Below are 24,137 nucleotides of genomic sequence, written 5' to 3'. Positions count from 1 at the left end.
TGTAATACTGTTGTTGTTTTACTCTGGTGCACTAGGGACCCACAAAGTTAGAAAGTGGCTCAAAGAAGCCTTAATAAATCACAATTTAATTTGTGTCTACACTGCTCACTTATCTACAAAGTAAGAGCCCAGCAAAGATATTCCCTGTAACAGATTCTTATCAAAGGATTGTATTTCTTGCTGAAGAACTCCCAAGAGAGGCAAAATTGCCCAAGAAAGGAATGCTTTACCAGGTCTTCCTTTTCAGTACATGCAACCTACACAGGACTTCCAATCAAGCCTTGATTAACGCAGCACATCCCACTTCCTACTTAAGCGGGCAAAAAGATAAGAGGCTTGTTTTTATTTTTAGTCAGTGACTCATGCTTACCTTGCACATATTTAGAAATAGAGAAAGAGAAAAAATGGCTCAGATGTCTTTCTGGGGATTTAAGACCAGAAATAAATTACATTCAATATCTTACCAATTCATACTTCATCTTACTCTGCTTTAGTTTTCTTGAAATGGGTCCTGAACTGCATCTCAAATGCCCCAAGAGCATCCGTGTCCTTTCCTTTCTGTCTTTTGATTTGACTTGTTAATTTCTCAGGAAATAACCCAAATCCTAGAGCAATGCACTGCAGCTCCTTTACTGCACTGTATTTGTTCACTGGGACTTGTGCTGCTTCTCTCCTGCCCTAGGGCTTGGTGTGTGCCGGAGGCAAGGCTCCAACTTCTGCAACGTCCCAGTAAATCCACATCAGGGAACAAGATACACTCAGCTGAGAGCAGAATTAGACTCCTAAAATTTTCCAGTGGATATAACAGAACAGCAGGCATTTTACCACTGCAAGACTGTCTCATTCCTGGCTGAAATTAGCACCATCTGCTCTGTCTTCATAGCATTGTTCCTTAAAAGCTCCTGCCGTGTTGCAGAATCATTGCAAACACCAGGGCAAAGAGAGTAGGGGCAGACACCCACTGGGTTTTTCAGCACAGTGTTGGACAGTTCTCCTCTCAGCAGGGCTGTCCCTGCAGTTGAAGAAAACCTCAGGAAACTTTTACGTGGAAATCCACCACCTTGATACTGGTGATACACCCCAGGATAACGGTACCCCCATGTAGGAGTTAGGACCTTTCTGAAGGTGGAAATGCTGCAAAGTGAAAAGAGGGCCTTGCCTTCAGAGAGCTGCAGCAAGGCTGTCTGAAACTTTGGGGTACTTTGTAAGGAACCTATGCTCTGAGTAAAAGCCTCCATCTTCACCATTGTTAAATCAACAGCCCTTACTAGCACCCTGACTTTCTCTGTGTCTATTTAAATTAAAAATGCATCTGGGCCCTTCAGGGGTTCAGACAAGCTTCAGTGCTTACCTGATACTTGGAACAGACAGAAACCACCTCACCAAGGGATGTAAATGATCACAAAAGTCGATCTGACTTAAAGTACCTCTCCTCTAGCTTCACGCCGTGAGCCTCAAATTCCATTCCTACTGTGTGATCTGTACATACTGCAAAGATACTACTGTCTCTGTCCACAAGCACCTAAAAGGATTTTACTCCAGGAGTTTTTTCTGTCAGGAACTGTTAAATACAGAACCGCCTCTAGCTCAAGAAATTGGTTCTGTAGATCTCAAGGGCCCAGGAAAGCATACATGGGAATCATCACACGCTCGCCTTGCTCCAGGATCTCATCCTGGGCTATATCTGCAGACATGGGACCCTGGGTTAGACAGACTTTTGGTCTGATCCAGCAGGGCTCTGGCCTTTTTCCCCCACGTTTGTCACGGACTCATTGTGAGTGCCCTACCTCCAGGCATCTGAGCTCCACACCTGCAGGGCTTGCATGACCATGGGCAGGCTCCTCCACAAGGCAGTGCTCTTGCCCTAAGACAGGCATATGAAATGGTCATAAGGTTTGCACCCTAAAAGGGCCTCACTGAGCACAAAGGAGTGGTGAAACAACCATGCTGAATGTAGGTACCTGCCTCAGGAGTGTCTAACATCAGATTACATGAATCCTGGGCACTGTATAATCATCTTTTGGTCTCTATTCCTCTACGATATGAATATCTAATCCCCACAGTGATGCTCACATTAATTTGAGAAAAATTAATTGAGATTGCAAATTAAAGGAAATAAAGAAAGGCATGCAGTGCAAGCGCTCTTCAGGGCTCAAACACACCAACAGCCTCCACTGCTTCATTATGTACACGGAACAGCACTTCTGTAATTATGGGATGTCCCCGAGACTACAGCTGCCAAATCTGGCCTGATACATTTCCCCCCTTGAAAAGTAGAAAGAGAGCATTGTGAGAACAGGTGGTTTGTCAGCAGCAAGCCTCAAGATCCAGGCTCAGCTGATGCACAGTGAGGCACCTGGCTACTGCCTTGCCGCCTGGCAGTGCACTGGAGCATGTTTCAGGTTTACTGAGCTCCCTTCTTTTGTTTGTTGTAGCTGAGCTTTAGCATCTATTAATATAAATATGAAAAGATTTTTAAATATTCCAAACCAGAGCATGCCAGACTTTACATAACCAACCCAGAAGTGCTGCATCAGTACCAGCTCTATATTTAGTGATGACTGCAGGAACTGAATTGGAATAACTCAGCTCTCCTCCTCTCTCCAGCCTACATTATAAACATCCATCCTGCAGCATATTAGCATCTGATCGATCAGCTAGGAGAAGCTCTTAAGGTGTGGATCATTAAGTCTCAGTGCCCACGCCTCTGGGGGAATGAAGATTACATACTGGATGTCTTTGAGTGCCATGTATGCCTTTGAACATTATTTGTCCACTGTCAGGGAAAAAGAAAGAAGTGAAACAGTCCATGAATCTGCTTCACTACAGCAGTTACTCTTCTCCTGTATGACCACAAAGCAAGTACTACCACGGATCCTGATTCAGAGCCCTAACCAAACCCCAAGCACAAAGCCACAGGTTGTCTTTGTTTTTAAGATAGATGTCTGGAAAAGAAATGGCTCATTTTGCCAGCAACAGAACCACATCCATTTTCCTTCCTTCCCAGACCAGTCTGAGTTTACATTTCAGACATGTTTCAACTATAAGAGAAACAGAAACTCAAACATAATAGCAACTGCCTTGGTCAGCCAGGGTTTGCAGCCTGGAGGGCTGTGCTTTTGGAGGGACAGTGATGTTAATGTCAGTGTTGTCACTTTCCTGTCTCTGGGCTTTAGGAGAGGCTACCATTTAAGGTGCTGAACTTCTGTGCTAAGAAACAACACATTTCTACAGAAAGTCTAAGCTGCAAAATGACATTTTTGCTTTGCCGGTCATTAATCTGAAACTGGCTTTCAGTTCTGCTTTATTACCACCACGTACAAAAAAAAACAGAGCTTCTCATTTTATAACACGGCTACAAAAAAATGCAGCTTGGCTGGCAAAGGCTTGTTCCAGCGTGCTACAGCCTCAGTCCCTGTGGCAGGCCGGGCATCAGCAGAGACGAGGAAAATGGAAAAACATCCCTGGAGAGAGATAAGGAGGGTAGGGTGTGAGCAAGGCTGCTGGCAAGGGCCTCTTGCACACCGTCCCCACGGACAGGGACAAGGCCACACGATGGCAGCCTTTCTGCACAAATGCTTCAGCACAAAACATCGCCTGGGGGCACAGAGCAGCCAGCGACAATACCAGCTGCAAAGGGGTTTGGCAGGGCGGTAGGGCTGGTGTCTTCTTCCCCTAACCTCTGACCACACAGGATGGTGGATGTCAAAATGTTGATCACTACTAGCCAGAAAAAAAAAAAAAATCTTTCTTGGAAGTTAAAGAAACTTGGGGCACTTGGCCTCTGCCAAACTGGGAGCTGTATTTGCAAGACACAGCCACATTCAGAGCTGCACAAAATATTAGAGAGCTTGTTTGTATACCTGTGACACACATCTGCAACACTCACCGTGATGTAACTGGACTGCTGGTGGCTCAATAGCTGCTTGCACAGCTCTGGACCAGCTGTAGCAAGATGTGGTGCTCATTCAGTTCAAGGTCTGTAAGCACCCAGCTTGCCAGCAAAGATACAGGACAGCTGTTTAACATCTCCATGACACCTGGCGAGAAGAGTAAGAATTGTGAGACTCGAGAATCTACACAGTAGTCTGTTATTACCAATCATGATATCGCCAATAATGAGAGTCAATAAAATAGAGGAAGCAAACATTCCTCTGGAATCTGTCAAAAGGCTCTGGAATATGCACAGATTTCATCTGCATCTTCAGCCTCTATCACCAATACCTTAGTAGCAATTAGAAATTGGAGATTTTTGATGTAAATGATGAAAGTTTACTATTAAGAAATAACTAGCACACATTGATCCACTTTCAACAACACATATTAGAAAGCTTGTAATGAGTTTGAAGAAAACATGATTTTGACTAGACATAGAAGTTTAAGGAAATAGAATGAGGAAAAAAAAGTCACAGAGGTCAGCACAGCGCCCTCCTTGGCTCTCACTATGATTGAGATGCTGAAGGTATTGTACCAAACAAGAAACTCCTGTTTCTAGATCACCATTAAATAAAACTACACCTAATCCCTAAATTTCAAGAGGCTTTAACAGAAGTTTTACTTCCGTTTGAGATGTTTGTTAGTACCATGAATTAGTAATCATGGTAAATAATTTTGTAGAAGGGTACAGAATAAGAAAAACCTCCTAAAAGTCTCAGCAAGGTACAATGTGACCCAGTCTCCCATGATTCTGTGAAAACTTTCATGGCTGAACTTCAGACCTCCTGTCAGCCCAGGCAAAGTAGGACAGGTGCTTTCTCACGTCCACCTCCCAGCATCAGAGCATGTTATTAGATCAGTGATAGTCTGGAGGATTAGGGGAGCGGGTTGTACTTATTACTTGTTGCTTTTCTTTTCTCTCTGCCTCTCAAAAGTGTTCACAATTTAAAAACAGAAAGGTATTTGTAGATCAGCTGTACCCTGCAAAACGCAGCTGATATTGAAACATAGTGCTCCCTCAATTATTAGTACTCTGCTGTCCCACAATTGTTTAAGCAGACTTGAAAAAAAGAAAATAAGCAGCACGTGTGCAAATAGGAGGGGCTAATTTAACCAACCCTTTGAAAATCAGGCTAGAGCAAGAGGTATCATGGGAATGTCTTAATCCATCAGAAATGTGATGACTAAATAAGTAATTACTACTCTGAATATATATCGTCACTGGGCCCCTCCTGCACTGACTTAAGAGAATATTTCTACATTTCTCTTGCAATGCGTCTGTGTGACAGATCTGTGTGCAAGCTGTACCCAATTAGTATTGAGCTTAAGAGCTCCTCAGCATGTGTCTTGTGTCTACAAACGCCTCCTGGAAGCAATTTTCCCAGTGAACAAAGAGCAAATCACCTTTTCTCCTAACACTCTCAGAGGATATTTCCCAAGTATTGGCAAAATAAACACATGTAACGCACAATAAAGAATTAATTAAGTAATATTCTCTCAGTGCTTTGAAGGTGCAGCATATTATCTGCTTTAAGTGCTAAACATTACGTGTAATTAAATATGTCAGGATAGGTGAGACAAGGCGCTTGAACGATGTGGAAAACTAATGACGCAGCCTGTCTCTATCTCAGCAGGCTCTGGAGAAAAGGGATTTTCTTTTATTTAGAAGACCTGGTCCCAGAGTCTCCCCAGGTATTTAATCCTGCTCCCATGTGTATCAATAGAAAAATTCTCATCAGCTTGGTTGAAAGGAGGTTTAGATTGTAAACACCATGAAGTAGCAGCATTTTGCATGCATTACCCTCTGCTTCAGCTAAGAGAAGTCTCATCTGGCTGCCCTCAGAAAGGAGGAGATGAGCACCCTTCCTACGCAGGAGGCACAAGTCAGGGCATGACGGCCACGCTGCACCCACCTGGAGACACGCAGCTCACACCAAGCCCCGTGCCTCCAGCCAGCAGCTGATTGCTTTGCTTGCACGTGTGGGAGAAGCATTTCAGAAAGCCTTAGATTAAATCCATAGGGTTGTTAATCTCTTGTGTGCTCCATTTGCAATTGGAGACTAAACCTGGTGAATAAGCAAACATGATAGAAGAAATCATTATGATACAGCCAGGTTAAACACACACACACACAAATCTTGTTCCCGAATCACATGCAATTATTTTTTTTTCCATTAAAGTTACAATTTCACCACAGTTTTGAATATATTTCACATGTATGACATAAACACAGCTAGTTTTAATACTTTGGTAATTGTGTTTGAAAGCCTAAGTGTCAGCAGGTGTTTTGTTTGAATACATTTAACCGAACCTGGAAACCTTTCACTTTGCAGTCCCAGTCTTTGATTTTCTCCTGCTAATTGTATCATCTTCTGAGAATTATGCTTAACATGAAATTTGTGACAAGTATAAAGAATCCATGCCATGTTTCAATTTTAAAATGAATTCTTTTTCATTTTTAAAACAAGTTCTGTTCAGTTTAACCTTTCTCTCACATTTCTAACAAGGATTTCAGTCTTTTCCTGACCAAAGAGGATTGCTCCCTAGAGACTGTGACACAGGTAACAGCTATATCACTACTATCTTACATGATGTAACACATGAACAAGCAGCACATTCTATTTCCTCAACACTACAGCTAAGCTTATGAACTAAGGCTTGCTTGACTAGTTTTCTCATAAAAATCTGACAGCACAGCCAGTGGCTGTGTTAGGAGCCCAATATGCCTTCCAAAGGCAGCTGGGGCTGCCTACAGCCACTTGGCTCAGGCTTCCCTAAGCTCTGCTCTCTAACCTTCCTCTCCCTTCAACATCACAGGCACTGGAATCCAAAACCATAAAAAAAAACTCTCAAAATTTATCTGTGTTCCAGTCTCTCCAGAAACATCAATATGTGAAAAGGAGCGCAGAGGGTACATAACCTGCTCTGCACACCCCTTCCTCAGGCACCAGTTGCATCAGGGTGAAACTGTTAGCTTAATTTGACAAATGACTTAACATAACCACACCTTGCATAATCAATACACACACTACTTTATGGGAATGTCCCTAGAAGACTCCCATTATTACCAGCAATCACAGAATCATCTAGGTTTGTCACCCAATGGATGCACAGTTTCAAGTGACCAAACATAGTCAAAAGCAATACCTTCTGAGAAAAAGAAACTCTTTACAACAGGACAGTAACAAGAATGCTGCTGAAAGGAAGTCAAACCCAGAAACACATTTTAATCCAGAAACCGAAATAGATTACCTCTGTGCAGGTACAGAAGTAGCTCAGAACGAATAGGAGCTGGAGTATTTCCTTAGGTGAGAATTTTAAGGGCCAAAGACAAGAGACTAGCCTAAGAAAGGCATAATAATTAGTTAATTATTTACCCAGGGACAGCTGTAGTGGGAAAAACCAAGGTGAAAATGCCTGAGTGTAGCTGATATACGCTCAGTGCTAAACCTCTGAGCTGGGTTCTCTTTGCTGTCATGCACAGAAGGGGTCTCCCCTCTTTCCTGCTGTCTTGTTCCCTTCTGCTGAGGGCTGACTGGGTCGTCTTACATCTGCTAGTGAAGGAGGAGCTCCCACAAACAGAATACAACACTTGGATGACTTAAGTTTAATGCTGTGCTAAAAATGTTATATGCATCAGAGGTAAACAAGAAGGCTTTGAGGAGAACATCGATTAGGTGTACTGCAGGTACAGCAGAAGAAAAGAAGCCAAACAGAAGGGTGTTTTGTTTCCAGTTATTCTAAAAGGGGCAGGACAGACTACAAGGAAACGGTTTGCGTCTCTTCCTCCTGCTCAAAGACAGAACGTTAAACCCATAATCAATGTGAATTGGTATTCTGAGTGACTGGGTAACAGCCTACGCAGAGCCAGAGAGCCACAGCTGAGTACGGCCGGTCAGTGAGGATGAGCAAGCAGTGGCAGGGAAATTGCCTGTGGAGGATGCCAGGACCTGAAAGATGACTGTCCATCCTGATCTCTGTTGTTTGCTATTATCAGAACTCAAGAGCCTGCTAAGAGAGTTACTGATAGCAAAACATATTGCTGGAAAAGGGCAAAGAGAAACTCCCTGCTTTACCTGAGCATAATCAGAGACTGGAAGCTGGATCCAGCTTGGGCTGCTCCCTGTTGCTTTCTAAGAGCAAGCAAACAATGCACAGTGAATGACACTTAACCTTACAGCAAATGGAGGATTTGCACCCACTCACTTAAACTACACGCCTTGCTATAAAATCACACCTAATTTAATAAAAATCTAACTTCCAGCTATGAAACCCAGAGAACTTTTTTACCTGGCAAAGATTCTTGCACAAATCCAGTGTACCATGTGTGAAGAGACCTGGACACCCATTTGTCATAGTGAAAAGGAATGCTAAGCTGGGGAGGAAATAGGAGTATTTTCTTTGCCTCAGCTGACTGAGGTGTTTGGATTCCTGTCAGGTATGTTGCAAATTAACCTGGTGAAGGTTACTGGGGAATTGATCACAGCTGGGGGCAGGCAGGGTGACCAGTCTGGGAGTAAATGTCCCCAGAACAGCTCCTCACTCCCCAGACTGGCTTCTGGCAATCTCATTAGGACAGTCTGCTGTGCCTCATTTGTATCCCAGGCACTTGCAAACACAGCAGGCTAAATAGCTGTGCTTGGGCTGTTTTCCAGCTTATTACTTGGGCAGGGCAGCGTGGTCCCTCATCCCAGAAGCGTGGCTTTGCCTCTTACCTATGCGCAAGCCTTCAGTGACTTAAGGTGCAGAGCAAAAAGCAAAGCAAGCTTTGCTCGTGACAAAGGCTGTTCTACTTTGGTGAGCACACCCGTACCCCAGTGGCATCCCCGCTCTGCTCGCTGGAGGCAGGGGTTGGGGACCCCTTTCCCTTCCCCGCCAGCCTGCCAGCTCCTCAGCACAGGACATGGCGGCCCTGGGATGCAGGAGTAAGGGCAGGGGCTGTGCCTGGGCCCGCCGCCGTGCCGACATGGCCCTGTTCCCGAGGAGCACACGGGACAAAGACCACCCGCCTCGCTGCTCCCCTCACGACCGTTCCCCCGCGCCTCGAAGCAGCACGCCCTTCCCTCCACACAGCCACCGCGGGACGCGGGGCCTTTCCCTCACAGAGTGGCCGCCGTCCCCCTCGGGGCGCCCCAGAACGGCTGTTTGGGGGTCTCCTGCCCGGCCAGACCCTCTCAGATCCCTCGGAGCTGCCCCCGGGGGCGCCTTCCCCGCGGCCCCGTCCTTCGTCGGCAGCACCGCCCCCTGAGTCAGCGCCGAGGGGCGGCCCCGGGAGCTGCGCCGGGCTCCTCAGGCGCCGTGCGGCGGTGCTGGCCCGGACCTCGGCGGCGTTGGGGCGAGCTGCCGGACGGACCCCTCGTACATATATATATATACACACACATATGCATACATATATATACACATACATATATCATAGACACATACATATATAGACACATATATATACGCATACATATATATACACGCATACACACATATATATATATATACACACATACGTATATATATAATCCTCTGGGCAACCCCTGCCCCCACTTCCCCTTTCTACCCGTTTCACACCAGGGAGACTCATTTTGACTTTACTCAGAGGACAAGCACCATCTCGTCCAGTTTCTGAGGCGTTCGCCGTCTCCCCTTGGAGAAGCATATGCCAGGTGAGATCGGAGCGCGCTGTGGGTACAAGGGGCACGGCCCCAGAGGCTGTGGGGACGCCTGTCGGGTCCCCATACCGGTGTCCGGCTGGTGGCACAGGCTGGAGCCGCTTCAGGCTGAAGGGACTGGAGGTTTGGGCTCGCCCGCTGAGGCCTCGCCGCCACCAGTTTCCGTGGAGCCAGCCTGAGGCATACAGGGGTACTGTGTGGGGTCGGGTGGGATTGGTGTGGGGGAGTGGATGTTCAAAAGTAAACTTCAGCAGGATTTGGTATTAGTGTGTAATTTAAAAGGAATTATACAAGTAGTTTCAAAGTGAACAGTTTTAGTATTAGATGGTCTTTGTCTTGAGGTCTTCCTGTGTTATTGTAGTCACAATTTCTGCTATCCCAGTGAACAATTTCACTCCTTGCTCTCTGAGTATCAGGGAGCCTGATGCTGCACACAAATGTTACTCTAACTCATCAAAAAGACCTCGCTGCAGTTAACTCCCCATGGGCTCTGGGGAAAACCAGGTGAGGTCTGTTGGTCACGGTGTTCCCCAGGGGAGCTGGTGGCCAGGCTGCAAAGCCGGTATGGTGTGCCATCATCCTGCTTTTGGTGTCAGGTATAATCAACTGCATTGCTTTTAATACACACAATAATTAAATAGCAATCCTTCTCCTTTGTTTAGATCTGATTTTCTTTCCAGAAAAGCCACAGGGGTATTAGTTACCCACAGCCTAACAGAAATTAGGCACCCGACTCCCTCAGTCCCACAGTGTGGTGGGCAGCTGGGCTCAGCATGCTGGAGGCGTACAAGGGGAGCCCGCATCAGTCCATGGCTGCTCCCAGACCCTCCGGTGGTACCTGCCCAAGCACAGAGCTAGCATCCAGCCGCCCGGACAGGGGCATGCGTGTGTCTGCCAGCCAAATGCATTTCTGCTGTGGGTGCAGCTGGGCAGTTAGATCATTTGGGTCAACAAATAGTTTTATCAGAAGTCAATCTGGCAGCACATGAAGCTGACTGTGTCTCCTCTGCCTTCAGTGTTGTTATCTGCTCTTCCTTTGTGTATGGCAGCACAGACCTGTCAGTGCCTACCCCTTCCCTTTGTCTCTGCGGTGACACAAAGCCAGCGAGAGGCAGCCGCTATGAGAGGCTTGTGGCATGGGAAGGGCAACGTGCCTTGAATGTGCCAATGAAAGTGGCCATCACGAGATATTGAGCCCCAAAGTCAATCCCCCTCAGTCTCACTCTACAGTAAAGCTATGGATAGTTATAAATACAAAATGCACTTCATCAGTCGTAAAGGCAATGTTCCTAGTGAAAGTCACTTTGTTCCTTTAGGCCTGGTGTTTCAACCCTGCAGTCCACAAACAGGTCTAGTGAACAAAAGCAAACACTTACAGCATTTAAGCTGACTAAATAAGAAGACAGGAAAGATACTGAAAAAGGCTGAAAAACATTTCTGGAGATACATAACTGCACAGAAATTGTGTTCCTTGTAGTGTGACTGAGAACAAGTTTGTCCAGGGTGTGGTATGCTGGGTTCCGGTATTTCAGCATCAGCTGTTGCTTCACCGTGCAGCGAAGACATATGAGTTTCCTGCATTCTCTATCGGGTGCTCACAGTCTCACAGTGCCAGCCACTGTCACACAGCGCTGCTCCACAGCTCAGGCAGCAAAAGCTATCAGTCAGGCAAGGTTTGTAGGAGAGGTAATAACTTTTATTAGATTAATGGATGGAGTTCAAAGCTTGTTTGTCCAAAAAACTAACAAGTTTTTCCAGGTATATTAGGTGGTTTAATAAAAGGCCTTGTAAATGTTGTCTTGCACAGACTTCTCATTAGGAATAATTTTGAAGTGTCCTTAAAATATTAAGCGTTTGTTTCCTCACAGTACACCTGGCACGTAGGTAAGCAGTTTTTTGGGCTTAGCCTTTTAAAGTGATTGAAGAGGTTATGTAGCTTTCTCAGAGCCAAACAGCAAACCACTGGCTAAAAAGAGTTTCAAACTAAGGACCTCTTCGTTTGAAGAACACTAGCAGTGTAGGAAAGGAGAAAGCCCCCACAATCACCAACATACCAAAAATCGGAGACCCCAGCCCTGGTTCTAAAGGAGGGATGGCTTTTATGGCTATTTTGGAATCTGTTGGTGTTTGATGTCCTCTGTCTAAGAACTAACATTCTAGCAACCTGTTCCGTTTAGAAAATTAAGATGTTCTTGTGTGTTTTAAGCCACCCTTCTCAAGATATCAACTGAACCTGTTTTAGATTTTGTATTGGAATGTTTTTAGGATTGATGGTGGTCATTGAAACTGCCCATAGAAAAACATCAGTTTTCCATCCAGAAAATTTAATGGAAAGACTTAGTTTTCAAACTTGTTAATTTAAAGTGTTTTGTTGAATGGACCCAAAAGCCATAGTGTAAGAAAATGTGAGGGTGTACACACAGCATTTTCCTATTGTGCCTTGCATAGTGGAAACTGTGTTTTAGGCTTGCGAAAAGTCTTCTTTCACATCTCTCAATATAACAGCTGTTATAGCTGAAATGGGGAGATGGAGTTACTGCAGGATGCCTGGACCACAGTAGGTGGAGGCAACTGTTCAGAACCCCAAGCACGACAAAAAATACATCAGAATAAAGCAGCTTCAAAACAAAATTTCCAAGGTGAGTTTAGCAAACGAAAAGGAAACATTGCATTTTGGGGATGTCAGAATACTTTGTTCCTATGGTCAACAGGAAACTTTCTGGGATTGACACTTAAAAATTTTCAATTCATAAATCTAAAATAAGTGGAAACTTCCTTTCATGACAATCGGGAAGAACAGACGTTGAGGTATCAAAGTCTTCTGTGAGACAAGAATTCCAAATCTTGCTGGGTTCTCATATGAACTATTTTTACTATTCTCCCTGACTGGCATATTTTAAGTATGAAGGTGTCAAAGGTAACAAATAATTGTTCTGTTTTGTGAATGGAACAGTGCCTATTAAGTTACTCACGTCTGCGGCAAAAAGTTAATTAGATACGTTGGTAGTTTAAAAAAAAAAAGTGAAGGATCAAGTCAGGCTTCTTTCGGTTTTACTCATGATGATGAGACTTTTGTACTTTCTTAATAACCAAAGGCCAGCTCAGCAAGACTCATTCAGGATTTGAGAATAGGTCCTGGGAGGGTAAATGAGTCATGACATGATACTCCCACTGCAACAAGAGAAGTGATTTAAAAACTGAGTGCCTAGAGATAGAGATGTTTGCAGAAAATCAAGTGTAAGACAGAAAAATAGAGAAGGTCAGACTGATCTGTTTCCAAATAGCATCTGTTTTTTCTTCCCTTTGGAACAGGTACAGCAATGGAGAACTTGAATGTCCCATTCCCAGAACTTACTGAAGAACAGCAAGGTAGGGGTAACATGCAAAGGTCAAAGCATCTGCTCGTTTACACTATGCAACATTTTTTGCTAGACTGACAATGAGTCGGTGAGACTAGTTTGCTCTGAAAACATGCTCCATACATCTCCTCCTTGCTTGCAAGCAGACTGGCAGTCAGTTCCCTGCTCTCCCACAGGCTTCTCATCTGGCCTCGCCACATCCTTGTGGGAATTTAGATGCATGAAGGGGATTTTGCTGTGCATTAAATGCCTAACAATATGTAGAAAACCCTAGGTCTTAGGTATCCAGCCCTTTGTATTATTGTCCCTCAATTCCTTATCTGTCAAATAACATGATCAGGATAAAAACCTGCTAAATAAATAGTAGTAATACTTCCCCTGCTTCTTTTACTGAGACAGCAGCACCACAGACACCCATTTGTATGGACTACTGACATTTTTCTACCGATTTCTGGTAGACCATATTGCTTTATATGATACAGCACTACTCTCTTTCCTATAAGCCAACATGCTGCAGAGTCTGTCTGTCACCACACCTACATTGAGCTCGAGGGGAATACTACCACACAACCCACCTCTACTTCTGCGCAGTGACTTACTTGTTTTTCCTCCCAGACATTTTCCAGAGGGCTTTCACTGCTGATGACGATTACTTGGAGAATCATGAGAAAACGAGGCAGTCTTTCTGGGAATCCCTTGTAAAATGTTTAGCCACCACTGACCCACCTATCCTGAATACTGAAGAAAAGAACAATGTAAGCTACTGAAGAAACATGCATTCTTTTTTTGTAAGGCATAGTTCTACAGATATACTTTTATACTTCTCTGATATATTTTGGAGAGAAAGAACATAGAGCCCATTTTCTGATATGTTAAAAAAGATACCTAAAATGCACTAAATGGCATAAAAGAGCACTTACATAAATTAGACTTTCACTTCATTGTTTTCCACATGGAAAAAATAACTTTCCAGCAGAGCTGGCTTTATATGTATTCCTCAGGACCTGTCCAGGTCCCTTTTTTCCTAGGGAGGCCCATTGTTAGAGGTGTTTTGCCGTAAGATACTGCAGAGATTGCATGTCCGTTTTCAGGCCCTACACCCGTATTTCTCCAGCTCTTTAAACAGTTAGCTATTGAACACCCGAGTTCTTTCCCAGTTGACACATTGTGTGTTCTTCCCATCTTTGGCTTTACTCTTTATCCCTGATTTTCCGCTTGTATAGCAGGGGCAGATAACATTTCCCACAGATGGAGTGTGCTACTTTCATTTCCATAGCAGGATCTGTTCACACATGCTGTGTTTTATTGGAAGGACTATTTGCTATTTACTCATCTTTCTCTCAGCTCCTCAAGAGATGCAGTGTCCTGCCTGGGGGCTGTGCAGCCTGCCTGAAAGCCATACAGACAAAAGGCGTCAGGTCAATGGTTGTTCTTTACCTCTTGCTGAAGAGTACCAACCCATCTCTATATCGGCAGCTGCCCAGTTCCAAGGGAAGTGGTGAGTCCTACCTGGCTGCCCTTCAACTATTTGTTAAAATTACTGCAGTGCTTGTGGGACTCGACACCAGTTGGAAAACTCTGATATTCTTGGCAGTGATTATTAGTGAACGATTAAAATGTCTAGAAATACATCCTAGAAAACACAGTTAGGTATGGTGATAATGGGAGCCACAGATAGACAGAACTTTATTTTAATTTGAATTCACTTCTTAAGAAGGGGGGAGGGATAAAAACAAACTTGTTCACTTAAAGGGAAAGGAAACCTCATCTGGGGTGACGATTCCTAAGAAATTTCTGTGACTTAAAGTGGTCCCCCAGTTTTTCCTAACTGGATTAGTGACAGCCAGGACACTTTTTTGCCTGAACAGTTACCCAGGCAGTCTGGACCTCTCTGAGCTTCCACAGTGGTAAGAAATCAGGGTTGAGCTGCTGTCAATATTGTTGCAAATTTCCCTAGCAGGATGTGCAGCACTGATAAAGGAGTAGATGGAAGATGCAAATCAGGGTGCTGAGCCTGGCATCAAGATACAAACAGTTTCTGCTACACTTCTCATTTGCCTTGTTGTGCAATAAAAAACTAAGTGCAGTTCCACAGGGTTCATAGTCTTATGAATTGTCTTTAATACATCATAAAGCTGCACTCACTTAAGATGACCCCAAATTTAACTGGGCAATCTCAAGGAAATCCTTCTCCTGTTTCTGCCATGTTGAAATGTGGTCATGAAGGGGTAGACTCTGCACAGCCTAGAGAACAACCCTGTTTTGAGCATGTGTCAGAGCAGGAGTGGTTGTCATGGCAGGGACCCCTTCCCACCCTCGTAGTTAGCTGCACCAACAGCTGGGGGGAATTGTGTTACTGTGTATGTCCAAACTAATAATGAAGAGACGCACAGAGGTGAATATGAAGCTGTTAAGAATCACCTACAACTGAGCCAGGAGCTCTTCACTGCCTGGCCCAGGAGTCAGCATCCTCCAAATTTCTCCTCCCAGGTGAACTGGCCTAGCTGACTTCGAGAGTTCTGCTTTTATGCCACAAGAGGGTGCTGGCACTGCGGCATAACCCCAGGGAACCCAGCAGAAATCACAATGGTGGAGGGAGAAGTAGCCCAGGAAGTGGTGAGCAGCTATTCTTCAGCTAAAGCACCTTTCAGCTGCAGATGCTGTTGCTTCAGAGTGTGGGAAATTTCACAGGGGTAGCATTATCAGTAAATTAAAACCTAGAATGTGAGACCATAGGCCCCTGCTGCAGCCATTTAAGAAAGCTTAACAGTGGCACAATGCTTTCATTTGTAATGCTTTGTACTATGAAAAGCACAGCTGAAATAAATCTAATTTCCTGACAGACAACCTTTAAATACAGCATCTTGAAACACTGGTAGTCTATAAAAGAGAGAAAATGGAAGTTATTGTTTCAAATATATATATATTTTCTGTCTACCTATCACATCAGATGAGAAATTAAAACTCCTGAAGAGACTGGAAAGAAATCTCATGCTTTCACAAGGGGATAAAAAAGCTGACGACTCATCCCACGAGTCCATAGATGAAGATCCACAAGGTAAAAAGGATTTTATTTTTCCCTTACACGTATTTTAGTCTGATTATGTGTTCAAAGGAGTTTCACACAGGAGACTTGCAGCAATTCAGTAGCAATTCTGTTTAACTCAGAAAAAAGTAAGAAACTGTGCAAAAGAGATGACAAAATAATTACTGTCTCTAGATTCATTGTTAACAAAATAGTGGCTGCCTCCTGCTGTTGTGGAAGTTGGGGGTTTCAGCAATGTCGAAAGCTGCTGCAAGATTCCTTTCCAAATATAAAATCATAATTGTTATGATCTTCATGGGGTTTATGTTCTAGCCAAAGCCTGTGCTACAGCAGGAAGCAAAGAATATTCAACATACAGCAGTAGCTGGCAATGCTGTACCACTTCCTAGCATTTCTTTCCTTAATAGCAATCATCAGCTGTGTATCAAAAGTCATGGTTTTGGTTGCCACGAGTGCATTTCTTTCATGGAAAACCAGAAGCTAAGGAAACGATACACAATGTGGAAGAGAGAATGCTAATATGCTGATACTGGCTTATTCTGTCACAGAAAGCCAAAAGCTGACTAGAAAGAAATGAATTGTAATTAGAAATAAAAATTTAAAACTATTTAGTAGTGTTAGTGATGTATCTGTGTTTAAAATAAGAAATTTCTTGCTACACCTTTCTATACAATTCATTCCATCATCAGATTTTACTGTTTTTCTCCTATTCAGCCAGCTTTAGAGAGAGCTGTGAGGCAAAAGCAGCTAATAATGATGCTTGCATTTCAAAGCCTTCATTTTTACTTACACATCTCACAGTCATTCATATATTGCGAGCAAAAGACTATAGTGCTATTATTTTTGATATTGCTGGGACATTTTTCTTTAATCTGATGAAAAAACACTTTCTCTATCCAGACAGTGATGAGGAAGATTTAGGAAGACAGAAGACTGAAGGCCAATTACTTGGAGGTGGGACAAAGTGACAACAGCATTATTTTTTTTTCCTAGAGACAACCAACATAAAACAGAAAATGAATAATTTCTGGCATTGTATGGTTTGACTTCTAAACAAAGGTACACGAACACTCCATAGGCAGCTTTAGATGTAAGAAAATGACCAGTTAAAATCTGGCTGTAGGAAAGGTGTTTCCTACAAAACGAAGCTAGTACTAATTCTTAACTATGCCCTACGGCTACAACTGAACCACAACAACAAAACCTACCATTGTGGGAGAACCGCTGCTGCCGGGTTTGCACAGACAGTTGCCATTGAAATGCAACAAGAGTTTTTGAAAGCATCTGTCACAGTCACTACTTACGGGGTCTGCTTTCCACCCTTGGCATACAGTGGAGATCATCGATAAGGACCATTCCTTGGATCTCAGTGCTGAGGCTTTTCCTTTCCTTCCAAAGGAAAAACTGGAATATAAGTACAATGCAGATAAAGAGAGGTATTGTGTCAAAACACAGCTATCAGCTTGTGGTATAGAACCATAGATTTAAAAAAACCTTAATGGTTTAATAATTTAATTCGTATATTTAATTGATCTCACCCCAGATATAAGAGCAGCTCATTTAAATTAACATTAGGAGATCTGATTTGTCTCACAAGAATCTGATTCTTTCTGACTCCAGCTATTGTTTGAGATGAAATATGGGGGGTTAATACTCCATATTTCCTTTAGATACTAAACTGCATAACCCACAACAGACCTGCTGTTTCTAAAGAGTAGGAGTTGGTATCTCCCTTGTCACATCTACACAACCCCACTAGCTTCAGTATGGCTGCATGGGTTAGGGCTGGCAGCAAGATAAGCTCATTCATTACAGATATTAATCTACATCATCTTTGCATAATATTTTAGGCATGCCATCAGAGGTTGTTCCCTACAGAGATTCAGGTAAGTGTTCCCAGATAATAACCTCATCCTGCAGGAAGTAAGACTTTATAACTGCATTTTTTTCTTTCTGACATTCTTAGTATATTAAAAATAAGTTTTTGGCTGTAAATCCATCAGGTTTTCTGTTAGCCTGATGGAGGACCTGGGCATGGTATACATGTTTTGTTGCAAGCTTGTGATAGTAGGTGATTTGTAAAAGGAGTTTTAGCATATTAGCCCCCCCCTTTTTTTTGGTAGGCCTGCCGACATAGGATCAGCTCACAGGAGTTGTCATCCTTTTTAGTGGAAAACCCAGCAATGCTATTGGGCAACTGTTCAGTCTTGCTCAAGACAGCGAGGCAGTTTTCAGTATTCCCTGCAGCCCTCTGTCTCCTGCTGAATGGGGATGCAAGATTGTGTGGGAGCTGGAACCTAGTTTCTGGCAGCTGGTGACACTCAGTTCTGAAAGCCTTCCTCACTTAGCTCAGAGTGCAGAGCACGCTCCAACAGAGATGCTAGGTGAAGGCCGAGTGATAGGCAACACAAACATTGCCAGCTGAGAGGCTTGAACAGACTGCCACACTCTAAAGACATTTCCTTCTATCAGGAACTACCAAGCAGAAGCAGAACAGATGTAAAAAGCCCCTAGAAGGAAATTTGCAATAGCTTGATTGAATTATCAACCTCATCCCTCCCACTCCCAGGCAAATTCCACCTTCATTAGCTATGAGAGGCAGAGAACCAAGCAGACTGGTCTTTCTGAGAGGAGACCTGTTCAACCATTTTTTTCCTGTGAAGTGTGGAAGAGCTGTTGTAACGTGGACAATTTCAGATGAGGAAAGAATTGGGAAGAAGGTGCAAGTTGCAGCATAATCTCTAGAGGAGATTTTTTGAGTTAACTGTCACCAAGGAGCTATATAAAACCACAGGGAAAGGGAGTGTATGTAATACACCATTCTCCCCGCAGGTGCAAAAGGGATCACAGTGATTTTCCAGTTGGCATTTGGCCCCTGATGTGCCACCTCTCACCCTAGCCTTTGTTGCCTCAGTTCTAGATTAGTTCAGTACACTAGACCAAGCCCCTGAAAATATTTAGCTAGTGCGGGACACCGTGTCTACTGTATTGGAAATGTTCAGGGGATTTGCAAACACAGCTCTTGGTTCTGGCTCTGCCTGGTACCAGCTTCAGTTTTAGCAATTGAATGTTAACAGAGAGGCCATCAGCCACGTACTGCCCAGCTATTTCACCTGGCATTACTGCAAATAGGTGTTTTTACTGGTAGCTGTTCTTCGGGTTCTTTTTAATGTCATCACTTTCTTAGTACTTTCTAGTACTGTTTTATCTAAACTAAGTCACGAAATAGAATACTCACCCTGCTTGCTAATGCTGCTAATGGTGTTAAACAGCACGTGAGAGTTGTTACCATCAGAAATAATAAAACTATGCTTCTTTTCAGAAATCATCAGAAGAGAAGATTCAATTGCAGATGGTAAATACAAACAAGCAAACAAGTTTTTCTTGTGACTGCTGTCTTTTGGTATTCAGTTTTACTTAGTGATGGTAGCTATACCAGCTCCTTGTTGCCTAGATATTTTGTAAACAAAAAGTAGAAATTTAAGAATAGATATTAAAATGCATTTGTAATGTTGTGATAAAAGAAACACTGTGCAAGTCATTCCATGATACAAAGTTACAGTGCGACTGTTGCCTTTAGGAGGCAGCGTAATACAGAACAAACACATGGTAGGTATGAACTAATGCTCTGATAAATTCTATGACTATAGATCTTCCTACACACAGACAGAGGAACAATTGCAAGTCAGAATAGTGCCATACTACATTAACATTAATAATCAAATTACTGAGTTTGTCCCCAAACCAGAACTTGATCGATCCAGAATTCTCAAACAATCAAAAGCTAAAATGGGTCCAGTATCAGGTGACCCAGGACAGATTTCTTCTGCAAAGTTAAGTTGCTACATGGTTCAGAAGCACAACGACAGAATTTTGTAGCTCACTTTAGAGTTTTAGGGATATTTTTCAGTACTCTCCTGTTACATCATTAGATAAAATGAAATTTACTGCCAGGCAGTGGTTGCCTGGATGCACAGCCTAATGCAAGTGAAATCAGCATCTAAAACTTGTGGTGAATCAACTCCCTTATATGCTTATATGCTACAGACTGCCTAGAGGTCTTCTCAAGCAGTCAGCAAACAAAAAAATCCTTCTGTTTTGAACATGTTGTTAGAAATCTGGTAAAATACTCAACTCTGACTTTCAATGAGACAATTGGAGAAAACAGAATTTGGTAATTCTGCTCACAACAAGACTAGCGCAAAAAGCCTTGCCTTGTATTTAGACCTCTAAAAATATTGAGCTGGTTCTTATGCTCTTTTTCGTCTGTATCAATATATTTAGATACCTATAAGAGTCAGCTACTGCAGTTCTTAATTTGGGGGATGAAGAAATACTTCAACATCAGACTTAAGGAGATAGACAGTACTCCTATCCATTACTGTAGCTGTGACATCAAGAATCAAACTGAAGTTCCCTTGTACTACTACTTTACTTCCCTACTGCATTTCTGAGACTAGATTGCCCCTGACTCAATAGAAAAGAGCAGGAGTGCTTTAAAAGCAATTGTGTACTGTTAATTCAACTGTTCAATGATGCTATTTTTACAGCTGCTACAGGCTATTTGGAAAGCAGTTTGAGGAACAATTTTAAAATTGCAAATTCTGAAAGGTTTACATCTCTTTCCTCTGAACAATTCTTAATATATTCCGCTCTGAGAATCAATTTTGGATACAAAGAGGGAAAGAAACATAAAACCTTTTAATTTCAGAGTTGCATGGCAATAAAAGACATTTCTTTCTTGTAGAATATGAGAACGAAAATACTCACCCTCACTGGACAGTACGGTGGATGGGCATACGAAAGGATGGTAATTGTTTTCTTTTTAATTTCAGCTGTTGTCAAACCCATTTAGCCTTAGACCAAGAATAAGATCTATGGCTGCAAAACTTTTTTCCCCAACATGAGTAGTTTGTAGATGTTCGTCAAGCCTTCTCAATGAAGGTCATCAAGGCTTGTCATATGACAAAACACACAACTTGTGCATTTTGCAGTTGAATCTAGTGTATGAGGCATCTCTCATGGAAGTACAGTTTATTCAATGATACACTGTAACTTAAGGTGTCTTAGGGGAGCCTTGTGTGCAGTTGTGACCTAATTTCCCCTCTCTGTTTCAGATGAGTTCTTTCATTTTGTCATTCTTTGCTTTGGGATTGGAGCTTTACTAATTTGCTACTACTACTACAAAGGTAAGGCAAGATTTCAGCAGAAGGATAAAGCGTTGTTTGCCAGAAAATGAGCAAAGCCAAACTCCTATTTTGTTGCCTTAGATTGGACAATTTCTCTTGGAATTGGTTTAATCACCTTTGCCTCCCTGGAAACCACTGGGATATACTTTGGTCTAGGTAAGTATCTACAGCAGCCAGCTCTGTACCAACACTAAGGACACAAGTTCACACAGTCACTTAACCACACAAGTCTAAAACATGGCTAGTGCTGAGACCCTTTAAATCACCACTTCAATGTCCTGCAATTCACAGTTACACAGTGTAGTGGGAGACAAACGTGCCTCTGTGACGCTGAAGGGAGATGTTGACTCATTTTTCGTTCTCAATGATCACAAGACCCTGAGTCACCTCTTTCTGCAGCAGTGGCTGAATGCTAAGTTGCCATGACAACATACAATTTTAGCAGCAAGGCGGTCTTCACAGATAAGCCCTTTAAGGTGCTGCGCACTCAGGCTGCCATTCATTCCCCCGGGGCTGAGGCTGCTGAGCGCCCTGAGGACCAGATCTCAGCAGAACCCGGATGATGGCAGCTACTAAGAATTATATAAAGAAATGGAGATTCTTGGCACGCCTTAGGGATCTTAAAGGAAAGAGGCAGCAAGTCATGGCTTTTGAACTAAGGAAAGAAGGCTACTTAAGCTTGTGCCTACTGTGCTTGGTAGGTTGTGGATGGTTCTGTCTGGAGTCACCCTTGTCACTGTTAATGATAGCATAGAAACACTTTATTTAAACAGTAATCTTAGTTCTTTAATAGTGCTAGTGTCAGGGTGTGGCTCTTACTGTTTTTCTGGAGTTTGCGTATTATTTTTTATATCTGACTTACCTTGAAAATGTGTGTTTTCACAATTAGTGTACCGAATTCGGAGCATACTTGACAGTTTTATTCCTCTGCTTGAGAGATTCAGGCTAACAGGTAACAGTGATCTTCTTACTAACTGCATGTATATTTCCCTAAACCTTCCCAGGTACTTCATTTTGGCTAACTCTTAAGACCACCTTCTCTAAATTACAATTTCCAGTCTTTGTAATTAAAAAAGAATATTTTACTACAGTCCATTACAGCTGCTAGGGTTTAGAAATTAATTATTCTTGACTCTTGCTGTGTGGCAGAGCATTTTCACATTTTTAATACTCTTTCCTGTATAGGGCATTATTTCCTGAAAATGCCTGAATGAGAATACTATAGCTCAGTTTAATATTAAGGGTAGTTGGCTTTTCTTCCCTGGTTTTCAAACAGGCTCCAGGCTCATATCTATCTGTGTTCATGAGCACACATTATGAACGTTGATATGAAGTTGCATCAGGGATAAGTCAACACATGACAATGTGAACACAGTAGTCCTGACAGTCTTCTTTTTCATCATCCTGCAGGTATGAGGAAAGCTGCCTAGGAGGAGTATTTCAGGAGAGTTCCACAAAACCCTGCTGTTTGGATTTATAGTACTAAAAGAACTGTTTTGTAAGGCAGTCATAAATGCATAATGGTCAACACAAAATATTGAAAGTGTTAAACAATAGAAACATATCATTCAGTCTGCTCAAAAATGAAGCTGAAACATGCAATTTGTAGCTCAGGAGAGCTTATAAGACAACCTAGATCCTGGTTTATATTTAATTTCATGGAATATAAACCCATTCTCCTTCCCTCCATTTAACCATGTTAATCTGGCCACAGTGTATCAAAAATCAACAAAGACCAATACTATCCTCAGCTGGGTGTGGATGTTACAATAGGAATCTTGGCACCTACAAAGCCACCTCCTCTTCACCCCTTGTGATGCTGCAAACCAGGCAAACACCAGCTGCTAGCATACATAGCTGAGCCCCAACGGTGCAATAGCACTGAAGCAGATTAATTTATTGTGGCAGAACTCAATATAGTGGACATATAATGATTTCATCCAGTGAAAGCTGGTTAAGATTGACATGCACTGACATAATGGTGCATTAATAAGATAGTTAACAGCAGCAAATTTCATCTCTGAGGAAGAAAGGAATAAAATGCTTGGTTTGGCCCATCCGCCAACTTGTTTTTTTTCCTTCTGGTAAAATAAAGTGCAATTTTGCCATTCCTTCGAGCTTACAGGGGCATGTTATACATTAGATATAATATGTAGTATTTTAATTATGTTTTTTAGTTTTTCCATCAATTATACGTAAAATTACAGATGTAAGGCTAATGAGAAAAACAGGATACCTTCAAATTTTTAGCAGAAATGTAAGGTCATCATAACCATAGGAGGATGAAGGCATCAAGTGAGACAGAAGACCATAAAACATGAGATTTTAAGGAAACATATACCTAAAAGCCGTTAGCCCAGACAGCTCACTTTTAGTTCAGTGAAACAGTTTCAAGCCTTGCTCAGAAAATTTAAAAAAAAACTTTTTAGGAGTTGTACTTAATTTTAAGCATTGGTGTTTGTCATTCACATGTATTGCAGTTCCATTTGCACATCCAGAAATATCAATAATCATGTGCAGGCCTGTACCAACACAGGCCAGCAGTTACCTAACATGTCAGGGGTTAAATTAAGCAATAAAGATAAATACAGGTTATTTTGTAATATTTATATTCTCATTTACATGTACTGTTTACTTATCTTTATAGAAATATTTTCTCATATGAAAATACTGTATATTTTGTTCTTATTCTGCAAATAAAGTCTTGCTGAGACCAGTGTAGCATTGTTTAATGTCCAATAGCTTTTGAGTGAACTGAAAACCACATATAGTCAACCTGCTCTCATGATTATTTTTTTAAACTCTCTTGTGCTGTGGCACAGTAAGGATGAGAAACATATTTTGCTACTAAACATGATTTCAGATTTTTAAATTTGGTACTCTGTAGACAAGAGAATGAAAACAACCAGTTCATGGGTAAAGTAGAAGTGGAAAAATACTTAAA

The 24,137-nt window shown here is 42.5% G+C and overlaps 1 protein-coding gene and 1 long non-coding RNA gene across 10 annotated transcripts in view; one reads left to right on the top strand and one right to left on the bottom strand.

Annotated features, from left to right (window-relative positions):
* LOC125179950 (uncharacterized) overlaps window positions 1-9,212 on the bottom strand; it is a 47,062-nt gene extending 37,850 nt beyond the window's left edge. For 3 of the 8 annotated variants that reach the window (XR_010833935.1, XR_010833929.1, XR_010833931.1), the window contains exons 1-3: window positions 7,189-8,212; window positions 5,850-6,002; window positions 3,890-4,040 (exon numbers count right to left, since the gene is read on the bottom strand). This is a non-coding gene — a long non-coding RNA (uncharacterized lncRNA). The other 5 variants (XR_010833933.1, XR_010833930.1, XR_007158055.2 and 2 more) reach the window with 5 other exon arrangements.
* A 243-nt stretch (window positions 9,213-9,455) lies between these two features.
* On the top strand, window positions 9,456-23,909 carry TMEM40 (transmembrane protein 40). Of its 2 annotated transcripts, XM_013201064.3 has the most exons (13): window positions 9,456-9,593; window positions 12,912-12,968; window positions 13,574-13,713; window positions 14,303-14,456; window positions 15,909-16,016; window positions 16,905-16,958; window positions 17,855-17,890; window positions 19,327-19,359; window positions 20,752-20,814; window positions 21,122-21,193; window positions 21,275-21,349; window positions 22,083-22,145; window positions 22,604-23,909. In XM_013201064.3, exons 1-13 carry the CDS (start codon window positions 9,587-9,589, stop codon window positions 22,621-22,623), a joined length of 882 nt encoding a protein of 293 aa, XP_013056518.2. In that variant the 5' UTR covers window positions 9,456-9,586; the 3' UTR covers window positions 22,624-23,909. The 2 variants fall into 2 exon arrangements, with proteins under 2 accessions (XP_013056518.2, XP_013056517.2); XM_013201063.3 differs by having other exon boundaries at window positions 22,083-23,909.
* The last annotated feature ends 228 nt before the right edge of the window (window positions 23,910-24,137 follow it).

Source organism: Anser cygnoides, chromosome 10, assembly GCF_040182565.1.
Source record: "Anser cygnoides isolate HZ-2024a breed goose chromosome 10, Taihu_goose_T2T_genome, whole genome shotgun sequence".
Classification (NCBI taxonomy): domain Eukaryota; kingdom Metazoa; phylum Chordata; class Aves; order Anseriformes; family Anatidae; genus Anser; species Anser cygnoides.
Note: the sequence above shows the minus strand (reverse complement) of the source record. Positions and strands in the feature narration are given on the sequence as shown.

Excerpts from the sequence above, each read along its gene's own strand:
- TMEM40 (XM_013201063.3), top strand. Across the intron at positions 16,017-16,904 it reads CATAGATGAAGATCCACAAG|ACAGTGATGAGGAAGATTTA; the intron begins GTAAAAAGGATT and ends TTCTCTATCCAG. Across the intron at positions 20,815-21,121 it reads GATGGGCATACGAAAGGATG|ATGAGTTCTTTCATTTTGTC; the intron begins GTAATTGTTTTC and ends TCTCTGTTTCAG.